General features: G+C 35.4%; 1 protein-coding gene across 3 annotated transcripts in view; it reads right to left on the bottom strand.

The window, feature by feature from the left end:
• Positions 1–14,869, bottom strand: part of SLAIN1 (SLAIN motif family member 1) — a 65,040-nt gene that overhangs the window by 37,897 nt on the left and 12,274 nt on the right. For all 3 annotated transcript variants that reach the window (XM_077158487.1, XM_077158488.1, XM_077158489.1), the window contains exon 2: positions 9,317–9,456. In XM_077158487.1, coding sequence (XP_077014602.1) covers positions 9,317–9,456 — 140 coding nt within the window. The remainder of the gene's footprint in view (positions 1–9,316; positions 9,457–14,869) is intronic.

Below are 14,869 nucleotides of genomic sequence, written 5' to 3'. Positions count from 1 at the left end.
AAGACACCTGACAAGTATCTTTATTTATAGGTAGAAAAAAGACTCAAGAAAAAAAAAAAAACCTTAATAGCCAAACTAAGAGCATCCCCTGTATTTATAGGTTCAGTTTCTAAACAAAGAGGAACCGCATATTAGGAATGTCCCCATATATTTCTATAGCACCTCAAACTTTTAAAGCAATTTCACATTCAACGTTTCCTTAAATCTTTCCCACAACCCTGTGAAAACTATTAAATGTCTCCATTTATTAGGCAAGAGACTGGAAACAAGTTATACACACTCACAATCACAGAATTAAGTAGGGCGGAGGGGATTTACAAGACACTAAGTCTAATTACAAGATCAAAACGTTTTACACGGCATCCATTCATTTAACAATTTTCATTCAACTACTGCAAATGTGAGAGAAGTTATTTATTCTAGGCACTGGTATGTTAAAGCAGTGAACAAAACAGATTCAAATCCCATCCTATGAACACCAACCACCACATGATTTTGGGGGGTTACAGTGACTTGGCCAGTAGAATGCCATTGGCAATACCACTGTTCAATAAAAGTATATTTTCTTTGCCCATGAAAGGAATTTAAATGCACTCAGAAATTAATCAACTAAAAAAAACAACCATTTAGAGTTTACAATATGTTAAACATTGATAATCCCAAGGAAAAAGAGGTATCTAGCTCCCAATCCTCAGGGGCATAATCTACTTGGGAAGAAGGTACATATATTAAAAAGTAAATATGGTCACAAAACAGGGGGCTTCCAACTGGAAAATAAGATTGGGCCTTTTTCAAAGGAGAAAGACCAACCAAATATTGTGCTTTGCTAAAATTTGACACAAATCAGTGTCTAGAGTTTTTCAAAAAAAAAAAAAAGTTAATTCTAAAGCTTTCATAATTTTGTACCCATAGACTGCAGATTAAGAAGTGCTAGAAGATTTAACTTTCAACAGTAAGATATTTTACCTTTAACATTATAAAAAAGAAAAAGCTGTTTGTACTATTCAAATGTATTAGGGGAGAGACTTATTAGTTAAGCCTTTACCACGGCTGTTTCAAGAATATTTTTATTTAATCCCTTACCACAACTCCATAAAATAAATATAAATGCAAAAGAGGCTGAGAAAATTTAAGTAAGTTACCTATGCTGACTATTTATAAGACTTCATGCATTGTAAAATTTAGATATACAAAACAGCTTAGAAAAGAGGAAAATAAGTTTTGGGATACAAAAAACAGAAAACTTAGATACAAGTCAATTAATATTCCCTATGAAATAAGGATCGACCTCAGACAGATTTGCTACTAGACAAATTAGTCATCCATATATACCTTAAGCAAAAAACAGTTATCTTATTGCTTCTTAACAAACACACGTTCACTCCATTTGCAAAGCTGTGGCAAACTGAAGACAAAGCATTTCTTTTAGCAATATCTTAAGACAGTCATAATGTGGATGTCATCTAAAATGAACTGCTACAAAACATTCCTTTTTTTTCTCCCATTTTTCTCAGGGAAAAAAAAGCCTTTCTTCAGAAGGGCAGGATTTTAATAAGCCTGTTCTCACACCTTCACAACAAAATTTTGATATTTCTCATACCTTTCTTTGCATTTAATTTACTCAGTTTTGTAACCTAGATCCAAGATCACAAAACTGTCCTATATCACATGAAAGCTATATGAGGACTCCACCAAATCAAGAAGGCAAACACAAGAAGAGACCCTTCAAGAACTTACACTCAGAATAAGCTCATCATCAAGTGTATAATTAGAGACAATGTTTGGAGAAATGCAGTCCAATGTACCTAGGGAAACCAAACTTAACCATCCTTACTAGATGCTTTCCTGGGGAAGCTCATTCCTTAACCAAAAAGGGACAACCAACTTGCAGCGAGAAAGCATCACAGACTTTATACCTAGAGTACAAGAGGCAATAAGAAAGGAAGACATAAGACCAGGTCTCCCCACTTGATTTACTTTGGCTTCTTATAACTAAGCCCTCTCGCCACAGGTTCTAATAGGGAATTAATCTTCAATTTACAGGTAGTTTTCTTTCCCAAATATCAAGAAGTATGACTGCTACTGTCACACATAATAGTCTTCCATCTATTCTTATACTCCATGCAATCTTGATTCTTGAACAGTTTTAATATCTCTTATTCCTGAATGATTCTCTGAAATAGACAGTCAATTAAAATAGTATAAAACTCATTCCACAACCAATCTAGATAAATCTGCTAAGGAATAGTAAATGGAAAAAGAAAAGTAAAATCAGTCTTAAATATGCTATTTAAGGTATAAGTGATATAATTAAGCCTACCTATAATGACGCCTAAATGCCACTTTCAGAAAACCTATTTTGTTGCTCAGATGTCTTCTCTCTTCTCACTAAGCCCAACTCCGCAAGTAAAATCACTACCCTCCCCCCACTACGTGGGACATGATAGCCAAGGGCAAGAGTCTTCCTGGCAACATGAGAGATGACTCCCAGGGATGAGCCTGGCCCTGACACCATGGGATCAACACCTTCCTGACCAAAAGGGGGTAAAGAAATGTAACAAAATAAAGTATCAGTGGCTAAGAGAGTTTAAATAGAGTCGAGAAGCTATACTAGAGGCTACTCTTATGCAAGGTTTAGCTAGATATTGCTAATTACAAAGTTTGCCAAACCCCAACCAAAACTGTTCCAGTTAATCCTTAAGAGAACCTAGGGCTCAGTACATGAAACATTTGTAAAATCTCCAAGATTACTTTCCAGAAACCTACAATGTCCATATGGGTTCCTAGGCCAGATTAAGTCCTGAAACACAGATGGGCCAGCCTCTCCAAGAACATCAACTATTTCCATCACCTTATGGCATGAAAAAGTTAGAATGGGCATAGTCCAAATACCCCTAAAGAATGAGAGACGGACCAAAGGAGGAGTTGTAACAGAGAAGATAGCATTTAACAAATGAGTATGAGGGCTAAATTATTATATTGTTATTTCTTTTAAAAGTCTCTATTGTCTTAGAACAGCTGGAAGCAAAAACTTAAAATTGTAGATCAGTAACCCATAGCACACTCTGAAATCTGTTCTATAACTACCTGCTACAATGTACTTTGGAATTTATTGCTTTTTAAATATATGCTATATTTCACAATAAAAATTGTTTAAAATATATAAATGCTATAAAAAATTACTAAAAAACAAAAATCAAACCTATTACCTAAAATATTTCCTCTAACAAGCAGCATCATGCCTAAAGACCCTGGCTAACATTAACAAATTCTCCCCAAGCAAAGTGCTAAAGATACCAGATTTAGCGTGACCCCTGAGACTCAAAGTTCTATAGCTATGAAAGCCAGCATTACCTTATACAGTTAAAAAGCTGAAAAAGAGACAAGATTTCAATTAGAGATATGAAGTTGATTTGAATAGGGCTAAAGTAAACCAGAATACAGTGTAAAGGATGACAGCAGTATTTTAAAATGTCAACTTCTTGGATAAGACCAAAGGAAGGGTGTTTATTTGGTATAAAATTTATATTTTTGGTACCATGCTATCTAATTTAACTTGCAAGGTCTATTCAAACACCATAGTTACACGGATCCTTGAATAGAGAGTGAATTCTTATTGGTTTGTACAGGTTGATGTTGATGTGATGCCCTGATACATCTCCGAGTAATCTGGGCAGAAGATGGGAAAGTGTTTGCAAAGATCCCTTGAGGGACAGGGGGAAAATGTGGAAATATTAAACTTCCTCACCAGAGAAAGACCTGATATTCTCACAAGCATTAGGGACCACCAATTTAATAGGCTGAGCCCTAGATCATGGGGCCTGCCCTTATGAAACTTAGGAAACTGCAAAGGAGAAGTTAAGACTACTTATCATTACATCTATGAGTCACCCCAGAGAATCTCTTGGTGCTCAGACGTGGCCTCTCGCTCTAAGCCAGCTCAGCAGGTGAACTCATAGCCCTCCCGGATACATGGGACTTGACTCCCAGGGGTGTAACTCTCTCTCCCCTGGCAATGTGGGACAGGGCTCCCAAGTATGAGCCTGGCCCTGGCACTGTGGGACCGAGAAAGCCTTCATGACCAAAGGGGGTAAGAGAAATGAAATAAAGTTTCCAAGAATAAAAACTAAAGAACAAAGAAAAAGAAAAAAATAAAGTTTCAGTGGCTGAGAGATTTCAAACAGAGTTGAGAGGTCATTCTAGAGGTCATTCTTATGCATTACATAGAAATCCTTCTTCAGTTTTAGTGTATTGGAACAGCTAGAGGGAAGAGCCTGAAACCGCTGAACTGTAATCCTGCAGCCTTGATTCTTGAAGGCGATTTTGTATAACTGTATAGCTTTTATGGTGTGATTGCGAAGACCTTGTGACTGACACTCCCTTTATCCAGCGTATGGACAGATTGTAAGAAAAATAATAACGGGGGGACAGGAGGTATGGGTGGTTTGGGGTGTTCTTTTTTACTTTTATTTTAATTGTTTTTTGAGTAATGAAAATGTTCAAAAATCGATTGTGATGATGAATGTACAACTACATGATGAATACTGTGAACCATTAACTGTATGTTTTAAATGATTATATGGTATTTGAGTCTATCTCAATAAAATCACATTAAAGAAAAAGACCAGGTTTCTACCAAGATGCCCTTCCCATACTGGCTCCCAAGCCCTAAAGAAATATTTACCTCTCTGCTGATAAGGGAGGGAGGAGAGGAGGAGGACAGAGGAAAGCTGAGAGGAGGAGGACAGAAGAGGAGGGAGAGAAGGAAGGCAGAAGGGACTTGACCCTTTCTTCAAATTTCGAGGTGCCCAGTCATCCCAGTGGATGGTCTTAGTGAACGGTCCTTAAATCCAGTGGGCGCTGTGGGGCAATTTACAACCACTTACTTCAATTAATCATTTGCAATAAAATAACTAGAAACTGATTATTTTATAGTAAACATCCTTGTGAATGAGAAAATAAGGGCCATAAGCTGATACAAACTGACACCAGTATCTTCTGAAAGTAAAGCAATGATGCAATGGCTGGTAAGGAAAGTACTGCAAGGACCCCAACCCATCTTAAGTTATTCAAAACAGTAATCACTGTGAGATTTCATTCATGAAGAATTAAGCAAAAATTCATTTAGCTAAGCAAAAATGTTTATTATGTGTCAAGCTCCCTTCTAGGTGTTAAGGAGACAGATTTTTTTAAAAAAAGTCCCTGTCCCCGTGCAATTTACAGTTACATGAAGGCGCTTAATGCTCAATACTAGTCTAAGAAATTGCACAATAATATTTGAAAATGCTGACTGCCTAGAGAGAAATGAAGTCTAAACAAAAAGAAAATGCTTTGTTATTGAAATTTCTAAAATACAGAATTCTCACATTATTCCAATTAAACATTTATACTATAGTATGAATAAAGATTAAATTAAAACTGCAGTTTCTGATATGTGTTACTAAACTATCACTGACAGAAGATCCCCTTACCCGGAGACCAGTAAGAATTCTTTGATACAGAGTGTGAACGTTCAATAAGCTTACCACACTAGACTGACAGTTAAACTTAAAGCCTTAAGAGTATAAGGGTGGAAGTGTTTGAAGAATTAAACCATCATCATAAAAATAAAATAAAAAGCACTATCTATAGTAGAAAGCCAATGGATAACAAAATTAAAAACTATAAAATTAAAAACAATTATATAAACATGGAATTTAAAAAGAGGTAACTAGCAAAACCAGAACATATAGCTTTTGTTAAAAAGCTGCCTTTGAGGCCTAAAAAGGACATGGGAACACTGGGAAGGAATTTGCCATTTTTCCTTGTAATAATCCCCACATAAGATAGATATTTTACTTAATAAAATGGAAGTTAAATTTCAAAAACAGAATTTTCATCCACAGAACAATCCATGCTAATCAATTTCATGTTCTCTCATTATGGGATTATGGATTATGGATCTTTTGGTACAAAAGCATTGTCTCATAGCAAAAAAGGATTTGGTATTTACAAGTAAGTTTAGTAAAAGGCTAATGTTGGTTTTGAAAGACTGGTTCTTTGTTCATCTATTTTACATGAAGTTTAAATAAATTACATCATGAATAAAACTACAGCATGTCAATTCATACCCTCAAGACCTCATATTTCTACTCTAGCCCCTTGTCAGTGAAATGAAAAATAAAATCAGATAAAGCATTTAGTCTAAAATCTTTAAGAGAAACCACTGGCTAGGATTATTTATATTAAATTTAACAAAATTTCTCTTTTTTTTTTTTTTTTTTTCTTTTTTCTTTTTAAATCAACCAAGTATACACACTAAAAGCAGGGGTCAGCAAACTATGGCCTGGAAAAGCCAAATCCAATCAGCTGCCTGTTTGTATAACGTTCACTATCTAAGAATGGCTGTTACAGTTTAATGGCTGGAAAAAAAAATCAATAGAAGAACATATTTTGTGATATATGAGAAACACACAAAATTCAATTTCAGTGTCCGTAAATAAAGTATTATTGGAACACATCGTTGCTCATTAGTCTGTGGTTACTCCCAGTGAAGGCAGAGTTGGAAGTTGCGACTATGTAGCCTGCAAAGCCAAAAATATTTACTGTCTGGCCCTTTCAGAAAAAGTTTGCTAACTCCCGAGCTAAAGGATTTTAATTCTGGATTTCATTTCAAATGAAATTGAGTCTGTCATACATAAAACTTTACCTATAAGCTTCAGTTAGACATTGCTACCTATCATAACTTGCCAAACCCCAACCAAAACCATTCCAGCCAATCCTAAAGAACACCTAGGGCAATATATAAGATTCTACAAAGTTTCCATGCACTTAATGCACAAAGCTCCCATTACCATAGGGTAATTTTCCAGAAACCTATAAACTCTACATGGGTCCCTGGTCCAGATAAGTTCTGAAACCTACAGCGCCCAGCTTCTCTAGAACATCAGTTAGTTCCATCTCCCTACCCCATGTTATTGATAGCTCCTTCCAACATGAAAAAGCTAGAATGGTCATAGCCCAAATACCCCTAAGGAGTGGAATAGAAAGATCAAAGGTGAGGGTGGAATTATACAGAGAAGGCAGGATTTAACAAATGAATATGACTGCTGAATCATTAAACTGATATCTCTTTTAGTCCTCAGTATCTTAGAGCAGCTGGAAATAAAAACCTAGAATTGTGGAACTGTAACCCATACCAAACTCTGAAATCTGTTCTACAACTAATTGTTGTCCTGTGCTCTGAAATTTATTGCTTTTTTGTTTATATGGTATTTTTCACACAAAAAAAGAAACAGTCGATTATGTGATAAAAAAATATTTATTATTCCTTCTAGCATCCTACAATTCTGGAGTAGCTAGAAGAAAAAATCTGAGATGATGGTATGGTAGCCCATGGGAAACTCTGGGATCTATCCTGTAACTACTTGTTGAAGAATGTTTTGAAAACTATTGTTTTCTTTCTTTGCTTTGTATATACGTTATTTCATACAATTAAAAAAGTTTAAAAATTTTACTTAAAAAATCCTTGAATCAAGCAGAGTACAAAGGAATCTTAGGGATGCCCTATACAATCCTTAGAGAAAAAAGCCCACAGATTTAATGGTTTGCTTAGGGTCACTCAGCTCAAAGGGAAGAGAACCAAGACTAGAGTTTCCTAACTCGAACAACTACTCTATTGGATAAGCATCTGCTACCAAAGTATTGACCTTAAAACTCCTCAGTTCCTGCTCTATCAACCAACTTCCTATGATTAAATCATTTATTTCCAGCTTTACTTAAAAGCATGTTTTAACATGCTCTTTAGTCCAACCTTCCCCAAATATTTAAAAACAGATTTCTCTGGTTATTTACAGATGACTGTGCCAACACAATAGGATGGAGTGCTAGTTAAGCACAGAGTTTCCCATATGAATAATACCAAGCTCTTGCTATGCCCAAGTACCCCAGCACTGCAATCCACTGGGCTTCTCTAAACTATAATTCTATACCTCTAAAAGTAACAGTGTTCCTTCCTCAGATCGCTACAGTTACGACTGAGTTAAAATGAAGAATGTCAAGAATCAAAGTAAACTGTCTGACCCAGAATATACTTTGTCTTACCATGTCCAAATATCTCATAACATTTCATTATCTTTGAAGAGCCTCACAGGCAGGATGCGTATATTCAGGGTGCACAAGAATCACCCCCTGAACTTGTACAATGCAACTATTCCTGTCCCTTCCCACCAGATACTGGTTCTTTAATCTGGAGGAGGTAGGAAACTGCACTTTCAAACTTGTATGATTGGATGCAGGTGGTCCATGGACCAGAAACAGTGTTTCTAGATAATGAAACAGGTATTAGGATGCTGAGATAAGACAGAAGCCTAAATAAAACACAGTTTTCAGTTCTTATGAAATAGTACTGAGTTGAGTACTACACCTTCTCTATTTTTCCTTCTACAACTGTCTTAGATTCCTTTTTTTTGGGGGGGGGGGGGGACGCATGGGCAGGCTCTGGGAATCGAACCCAGGTCTCTGGCATGGCAAGTGAGAATTCTGCCACTGAGTCACCACTGCACCACCCTGTCCTCGATTCCTTTTTTCACTTATAGAACCCAACCGTTTGATTAATGTCACATACAACAGGAAGACAATTTCCAAGTTTGTAAAGGTTAGGATTTCCATTAACACATCCAAATAAACATTTAAGTTGCTCATAAAGGTCAGTACCCAGGTCCCAGTGGAATCTCAGCTTCATACAATATGTATTTCTACTTGAGCATTCAGCCACATAGCCTTGTTGCAAACCCTAGACCATTTTACTTATTTGGATACATTTGCAAACAGAAAGTAAAAAAATTGTTTGAAAATGTGTGTTCCTACTTTCTAAAATAAACTGAAACAAGCTTAAAAAAATTGACTGAAAACAAACAAAACTAAATACACCATTTATCGCAAAGCCCTGTTTTATAAAACATGTGGAAGAGAATTCCAAGCAAAAGCTGCACCTCAGGGTAAGGTTCTTCAATTTAAGTGTTTATTCTGAAACCAACAACAAAAACAGCTAATAGTGTCAAGAGTTTGAAAATGTTAACGTACAGGATCAAAATTACCTTGCTCTAGGGCGGGCCGCGGTGGCTCAGCGGGCAAAGTGCTTGCCTGCTATGCCGGAGGACCTCGGTTCGATTCCCGGCCCCAGCCCATGTAACGAAAACGGAGAAACAAAATACAATAAAACAAGAAAATGTTTAAAAAGATGTTTCCCTTTCTTCCTCTCTTCCTTCCTTCTATCCTTCCTTCCTTCTCTCTGTCTTTCCTTTAAAAAAAAAAAAAAAAAAAAAAAAAAAATTACCTTGCTCTAGTCTAAAGCAGAGAGAACGTCTTGCTGCTTCCATCTCTGGAGTCGGATTATCGAAGATGTGTCTACACCACTGCAAAGGGCTCATGGAGTTTTCTGATGAGGCGAGTGTTTTTGAGGAGCTAATATACAACCTTAAAAAAAGAAATACACATGATAAGTATCATGTAGGTATATAGAGATTAACCATCTTCTGGAGAAAACAATACATGTTTTAAACCTTTCTGTAGGAAACACCCCACATTTCATTTTGAAATACCCAAAGTCATTTTTTAACAGGCAAACACCTCCAAACAGAGCATGAAACTTACTGTAGCAAGCAATAAGGACTTCAAGGAAAGGTCTATTTCCCCCTAAACTGTGTTTCACAATCAGATCAAGGGCTGATTACTGAAACCCTGAACAACCAAGCTGATTCCACTACCTCACTGCACATTTCTAGAAGCAAGCATTCTGCTCTTTTTCTTCAGCAACAGAAGCATATGTGAACTAGGGCCAGTATTTGTAAACATGACATGGAAAACAAGGAAAATCTTAACTATAATTTTAAAAATAAGTCTAAACACAAACACAAGTGAAAGTCATTAAAACGTCGATTCCCTGAATGCTTAAATAATCAGCTATTTCTCCTGTCTTAAAACTATACAGACAACTGGTATGCATTTCTCCCTCATTAAAGCCAAATAAATAGCACTGCATCCAGATAAACAGCTTTAAGAGAAGTTTTAGGAACAGTTCACTTTCAGTAGCTTCAGCATTACAATAATGAGTAATATTCAAAATGACCACTCTGCTCATTGATATACTATACTAAGGTAAATTTAAGAATAATTTCAGTAGAAAGATCGGACAAAGATGTGTATTTTGAGGATTAACCAACAGTTGACTAAAAAGGAAGTGAAAAAACATTACCTCTTCCCAATCACTGATTCGAGTAATTGACTTTGCTACACTAAGCTGTATTCTAATTACAAATCTTTAACATTAAAGTAACATTTTCAAACAAAGTTACCATAATTCTAATTAGTACATATTCTTGAAGTGTTCAATTTTCCATACTTTTACTGTTCTAGATGGGACTTCCACCCATTAGAATAAGCTATCAATAATCCAAAACAGCTGGGGAACATACTGTTCTTTGGTAAATTGTTCTTATAGATCAGAGATCTGCAAACTTGTTCTGTAAATGCCAGACAGCAAATAGTTTAGACTTTGTGGACCACACAGTGTCTCAATCAACTACTCAACTCTGCCCTTGCAACTTGAAAGCAGCCATAGAAAACACGTTAATGAATGATCATGTCTGTGTTCCACTTTATTTGTGGACATTGAAAGTTGAATGTCATAATTCTCACGAGTCAGGAAATATTTTTGTGCCTCCCCAATCATTTAAAAATGGAAAATCCATTTGTAGCTCGCCAGCCATACTAAACATGCAGTGAGATCAATCTGGCCTGTGGGACAGAGAATACTGCCTCCCACTACTGTTGAATGAAAATTCTAAGATATATATCCTTGACAGCGTGATAGCAATTTTAACATATCATTGTTTCCATAGAGTGTGGTTCACAGTCCCATCTCCACTAGGAGTATACTGATCAACTAAAAATTCATTTTCCTGGGTGCCTGCCTCAGTTCCACTAAGACAGAAATCTGCCTACCTATCTAAATCTATTCCTTCCACCGTTCCTTGCTAACAGACTCGTGAACTTGCCTATACTGGTTACCTCTCCCTGGACCTACAAGCAAAGCTTAATCTAAGCCAGTAGTTCTCAAGCTTTGGTGCATGAGAATCACCGAGAGGGCATGTTAAAACACAAACTGCTGATCCACACCCCCTAAATTTCCAAATCAGTAGGGATGAGGTTGGGCCAAAGAATGTGAATTTCTCACAAACTCCCAGGTGATACTCATGAGACTGGTCTGGCTCATACCTCAGAGATGCAGTGGGCTAAACCAACAAGTTCATTATTTCATTTAACCGGTGATTGGTTTAGGCACCAGACAAGGATAGATCCTAGCCAATAAGAGATGAACGGGCATCTAATGGGCTCATTTTTGAGCTTGTGGGCAAGTTTTTCTTCACATTTCAAGATCCCAAAGACCCAATTCATGCTGACAAAGTACAAGAAATGTACTTTATATATATATATATATACACACAAGTAGGTTAAAAGTAAAAGGACATAAAAGATATACCAAGTTAATCAATCAAGCAAAAGCTAGGATGGCTGTATTAGTATCAGAAAAGGAGATGCCTTGAGCAATGAATATAACCTGGCCTAAATAAGGTTATTTCATATGATGAAGAGGCCAATCCATCAAGAAGCTATAACAATCCTAAAGTTTAAATACCTGAGAAGACAGCGTCAAAAAACACAAAGGTAAAACTGATAAAAAGCAAGAGATTTATTAAAATCCAGCAACTTTAATGGGAGATTTCAATACCCCTTTCTCAGTAACTGGTAGAATAGACAGAAAGTTCATAAAGGATATAGAAACTTGAACACTATCAACCAACTTCATCTGATATGTACAGAACACTTCACCCAAAATAAGAATTCTTAAGTACACAAGCAACACATACCAAAATAGACCATATTCTAGCCCAAATAACTACCAAACTCAATTCACACAAAGTTACATTCTCTGACCACAATAGAAATAAACTAAATCAGTAACAGATCCCTGGAAAAATCACCAAAGATTTAGAAACTAATACTTCTTAATCCATGGGTCAAAGAAAATAAAACAGAGCATATTAATATTTTGAAGCAAATGAAAATGAAAAAAATACAGAACATACAAAGTTTCTGGATCTTGCTAAAGCAGTAGTCATAGGGAAACTTACAGAACTATTTATGCAGAAAATAACACTAAATACCTACATCATTAAAAAGAAAGGTGTCAAATCAGTGACTTCAATTCCTTTAAGAAACTAGTAAAGATGCAATGAAACCCAAAAAAGCAAAAGAAAGTAAATAAAGATCAGAACAGAAATCAGTAAAAAAGGAAACAAAAGCAATTGGTGGGGTGTGGGCAACAAAACCAAAACTGGATTATTTGATAAGATCAATAAAATTGATAAATTTCTAACCAGACTGATCATGTACAGAAAAATGACAAATTACCAATATCAGAATTGAAAAAGTTGATGTCATTACAGATTACAGAGCTATTTTAAAAATTATAAGCGAATATTATGTACAACTTGATGCCAAACCCAACTAAGATAAAATGGATCAACTCTTTGAATCACAAATTACCTAAGCTCACTGAAGAAATAACCCCATATCTGCAAGCAGATGTAATCAAATGGGAAGATATACCATGTTCATGGTTCAGATGAATAAATATTAAAATGTCAATTCTCCCTAAATTGATCTATATACTTGAAAATAAAATCAAAATAGGCTTTATTATAGAAATGTAGGAGCAGATTCTAAAATTGATATGAAAACGCAGATAGTCTAGAATAAGAGGATTTAATATTGATTAAGTCTATACTTTAAAACCTTTCCTTGCCAGAAATAAAACCCTAGGCCCAGAATGATTCATTGGTGAATTCTACCATTTAAAGAAAAAAAAAAAAAAAGACACTAATTTCTTGACAAACTTGTGAAAAATTCAGGAGAGGGTATTTCCCAACCAATTCTGTGAGCATTACCCTGATACCAAAATCAGACACAGACATAAGAAACTATAGACTAATATCCTCATGAACCTAAGTATAAAAAAGTTAAATACTATTTTAACAAATTGAATCCAACAATATATAAAAAGAATACCATGTCATAACCAAGTAGGGTATGGCCCAGGAATTAAAGGTTGGTTTAATATTCGAACATCATTGTAATTTACCTTATTAACTAAAAAAGAAAAGTCATTATCATGATCTCAATGGACAGAAAAAGCATCTGACATCATCCTGATTAAAAAGAAAAAAAACTCAATTATGAATAAATGGGAATATTCTCAATTTGATTGAAGGCATTTGCAAAAACATATAGCATCATACTAAACAGCAAAACAATGAATGGTTTTTCCCAGATATTTGGAATAAGACAAGGATGTCCACTCTCTAGCACTTCTATTCAACATTCCATTGAAGTATAATCAGCCAAGGAAATTGAAGGAAGGCTGGAAGGAAAGAAGGAAGGCTGGAAGGACAGAAGGAAGGCTGGAAGGAAAGAAGAAGGCTTGAAGGAAAGAAGACTGAAAGGAAAGAAGACTGAAAGGAAAAGAGAATCCGTCTTTGTCCACATGTCCTCATCATCGATGTAGAAAATCTGACAGAACCTACAAAAGCAACTACTAAAATAAAAGAATTGAGTAGCAAGACTGCAGGACACTAGACAAATGTACAAAAGTTGGCAGCATTTCCCTATATAACAAGCAATCAGTATTTTTAAAGCTTCAGTTTCCATTTGCAGTAACACCAAAAAGCCATGAAGAGCTTAGGGATATATCTGACAAAGATAAGCAAAATCTGTAAACTAGAAACTACAGAACGCTGCTGATGAAAATTAAAGAAGACCTAGGTAAATGGAATGATACACCATGTCCATGGGTCAGAGGGTTAAATACAGATGTCAATTATCCCTAAATCGATCCATATGTATATATACCACAATCCCAATCAAAATCCCAGCAGGCTTTGTTTAAGAAATGCAGACCCTGAATCTAAAATTGATATGGAAATACAACTATCCTAGCATAGCCAAAACAACTCAGAGAAAAAAAAAAAAAGGACAGTTACTGCTAATTTAGATTTACCACAAAGCTACAGCAATGAAGACAGTGTAAGTATAGCATAAGACAACCACACATAAATGGAATACTGATTTTTAAGAAATACAAAGATAATTCAATGAAGAATACTTTTTTCAAAAAAAGTTGCTGGAACAATGGATACCCACAGGCAAAAATGTCAACTCTGAACCTTATTTCACACCATATTCAATATTAACTCAAAATTAATCACAGACCAAAATAAACTTGAAACTGTACAGGAACCCAAAGGAAAAAAGTCTTTGTGACTTTTGGTTGGCAAGTTTCTTAAACACAATTTCTTAAGCAGAAAGCATGATTCATAAAAGAAAAAAAATTGATAAACTGTACTTCAAAATTAAAAGTGTAGAATTTGAAAGAAACTGCTAAGAGAATGAAATGACAAACCATGGATAGGGAAATAATATTTGCAAAGCACATATCTGGATAAAGAACTTTTATGTGGAATAAATATAAAGAGCTCTGAGAACTCAATAAGCAATCCAATTTTTTCAAACATTTTACCCATTTTTAAAAATTTTAACTAAAAAAGATATTCTGGTGGCAAACAAGAACATGAAAATGCTCATCACTAGTTATTTGGGAAATGCAAAGTAAAACCACAATGAGATAACACTACATTAAGATGGCTAAAAGAATGAAATTGTTCACACAAAGATCATACCCCATATCTGAAATGTAGTGTAACTGGAATGATCATACACCGATTGTAATAAAATGGATAACCACATTGGAATATATTGGCAGTTCCTTAAA

Source organism: Tamandua tetradactyla, chromosome 4 (genome assembly GCF_023851605.1).
Source record: "Tamandua tetradactyla isolate mTamTet1 chromosome 4, mTamTet1.pri, whole genome shotgun sequence".
NCBI lineage: Eukaryota > Metazoa > Chordata > Mammalia > Pilosa > Myrmecophagidae > Tamandua > Tamandua tetradactyla.
This window is presented reverse-complemented; position numbering and strand designations above follow the sequence as displayed.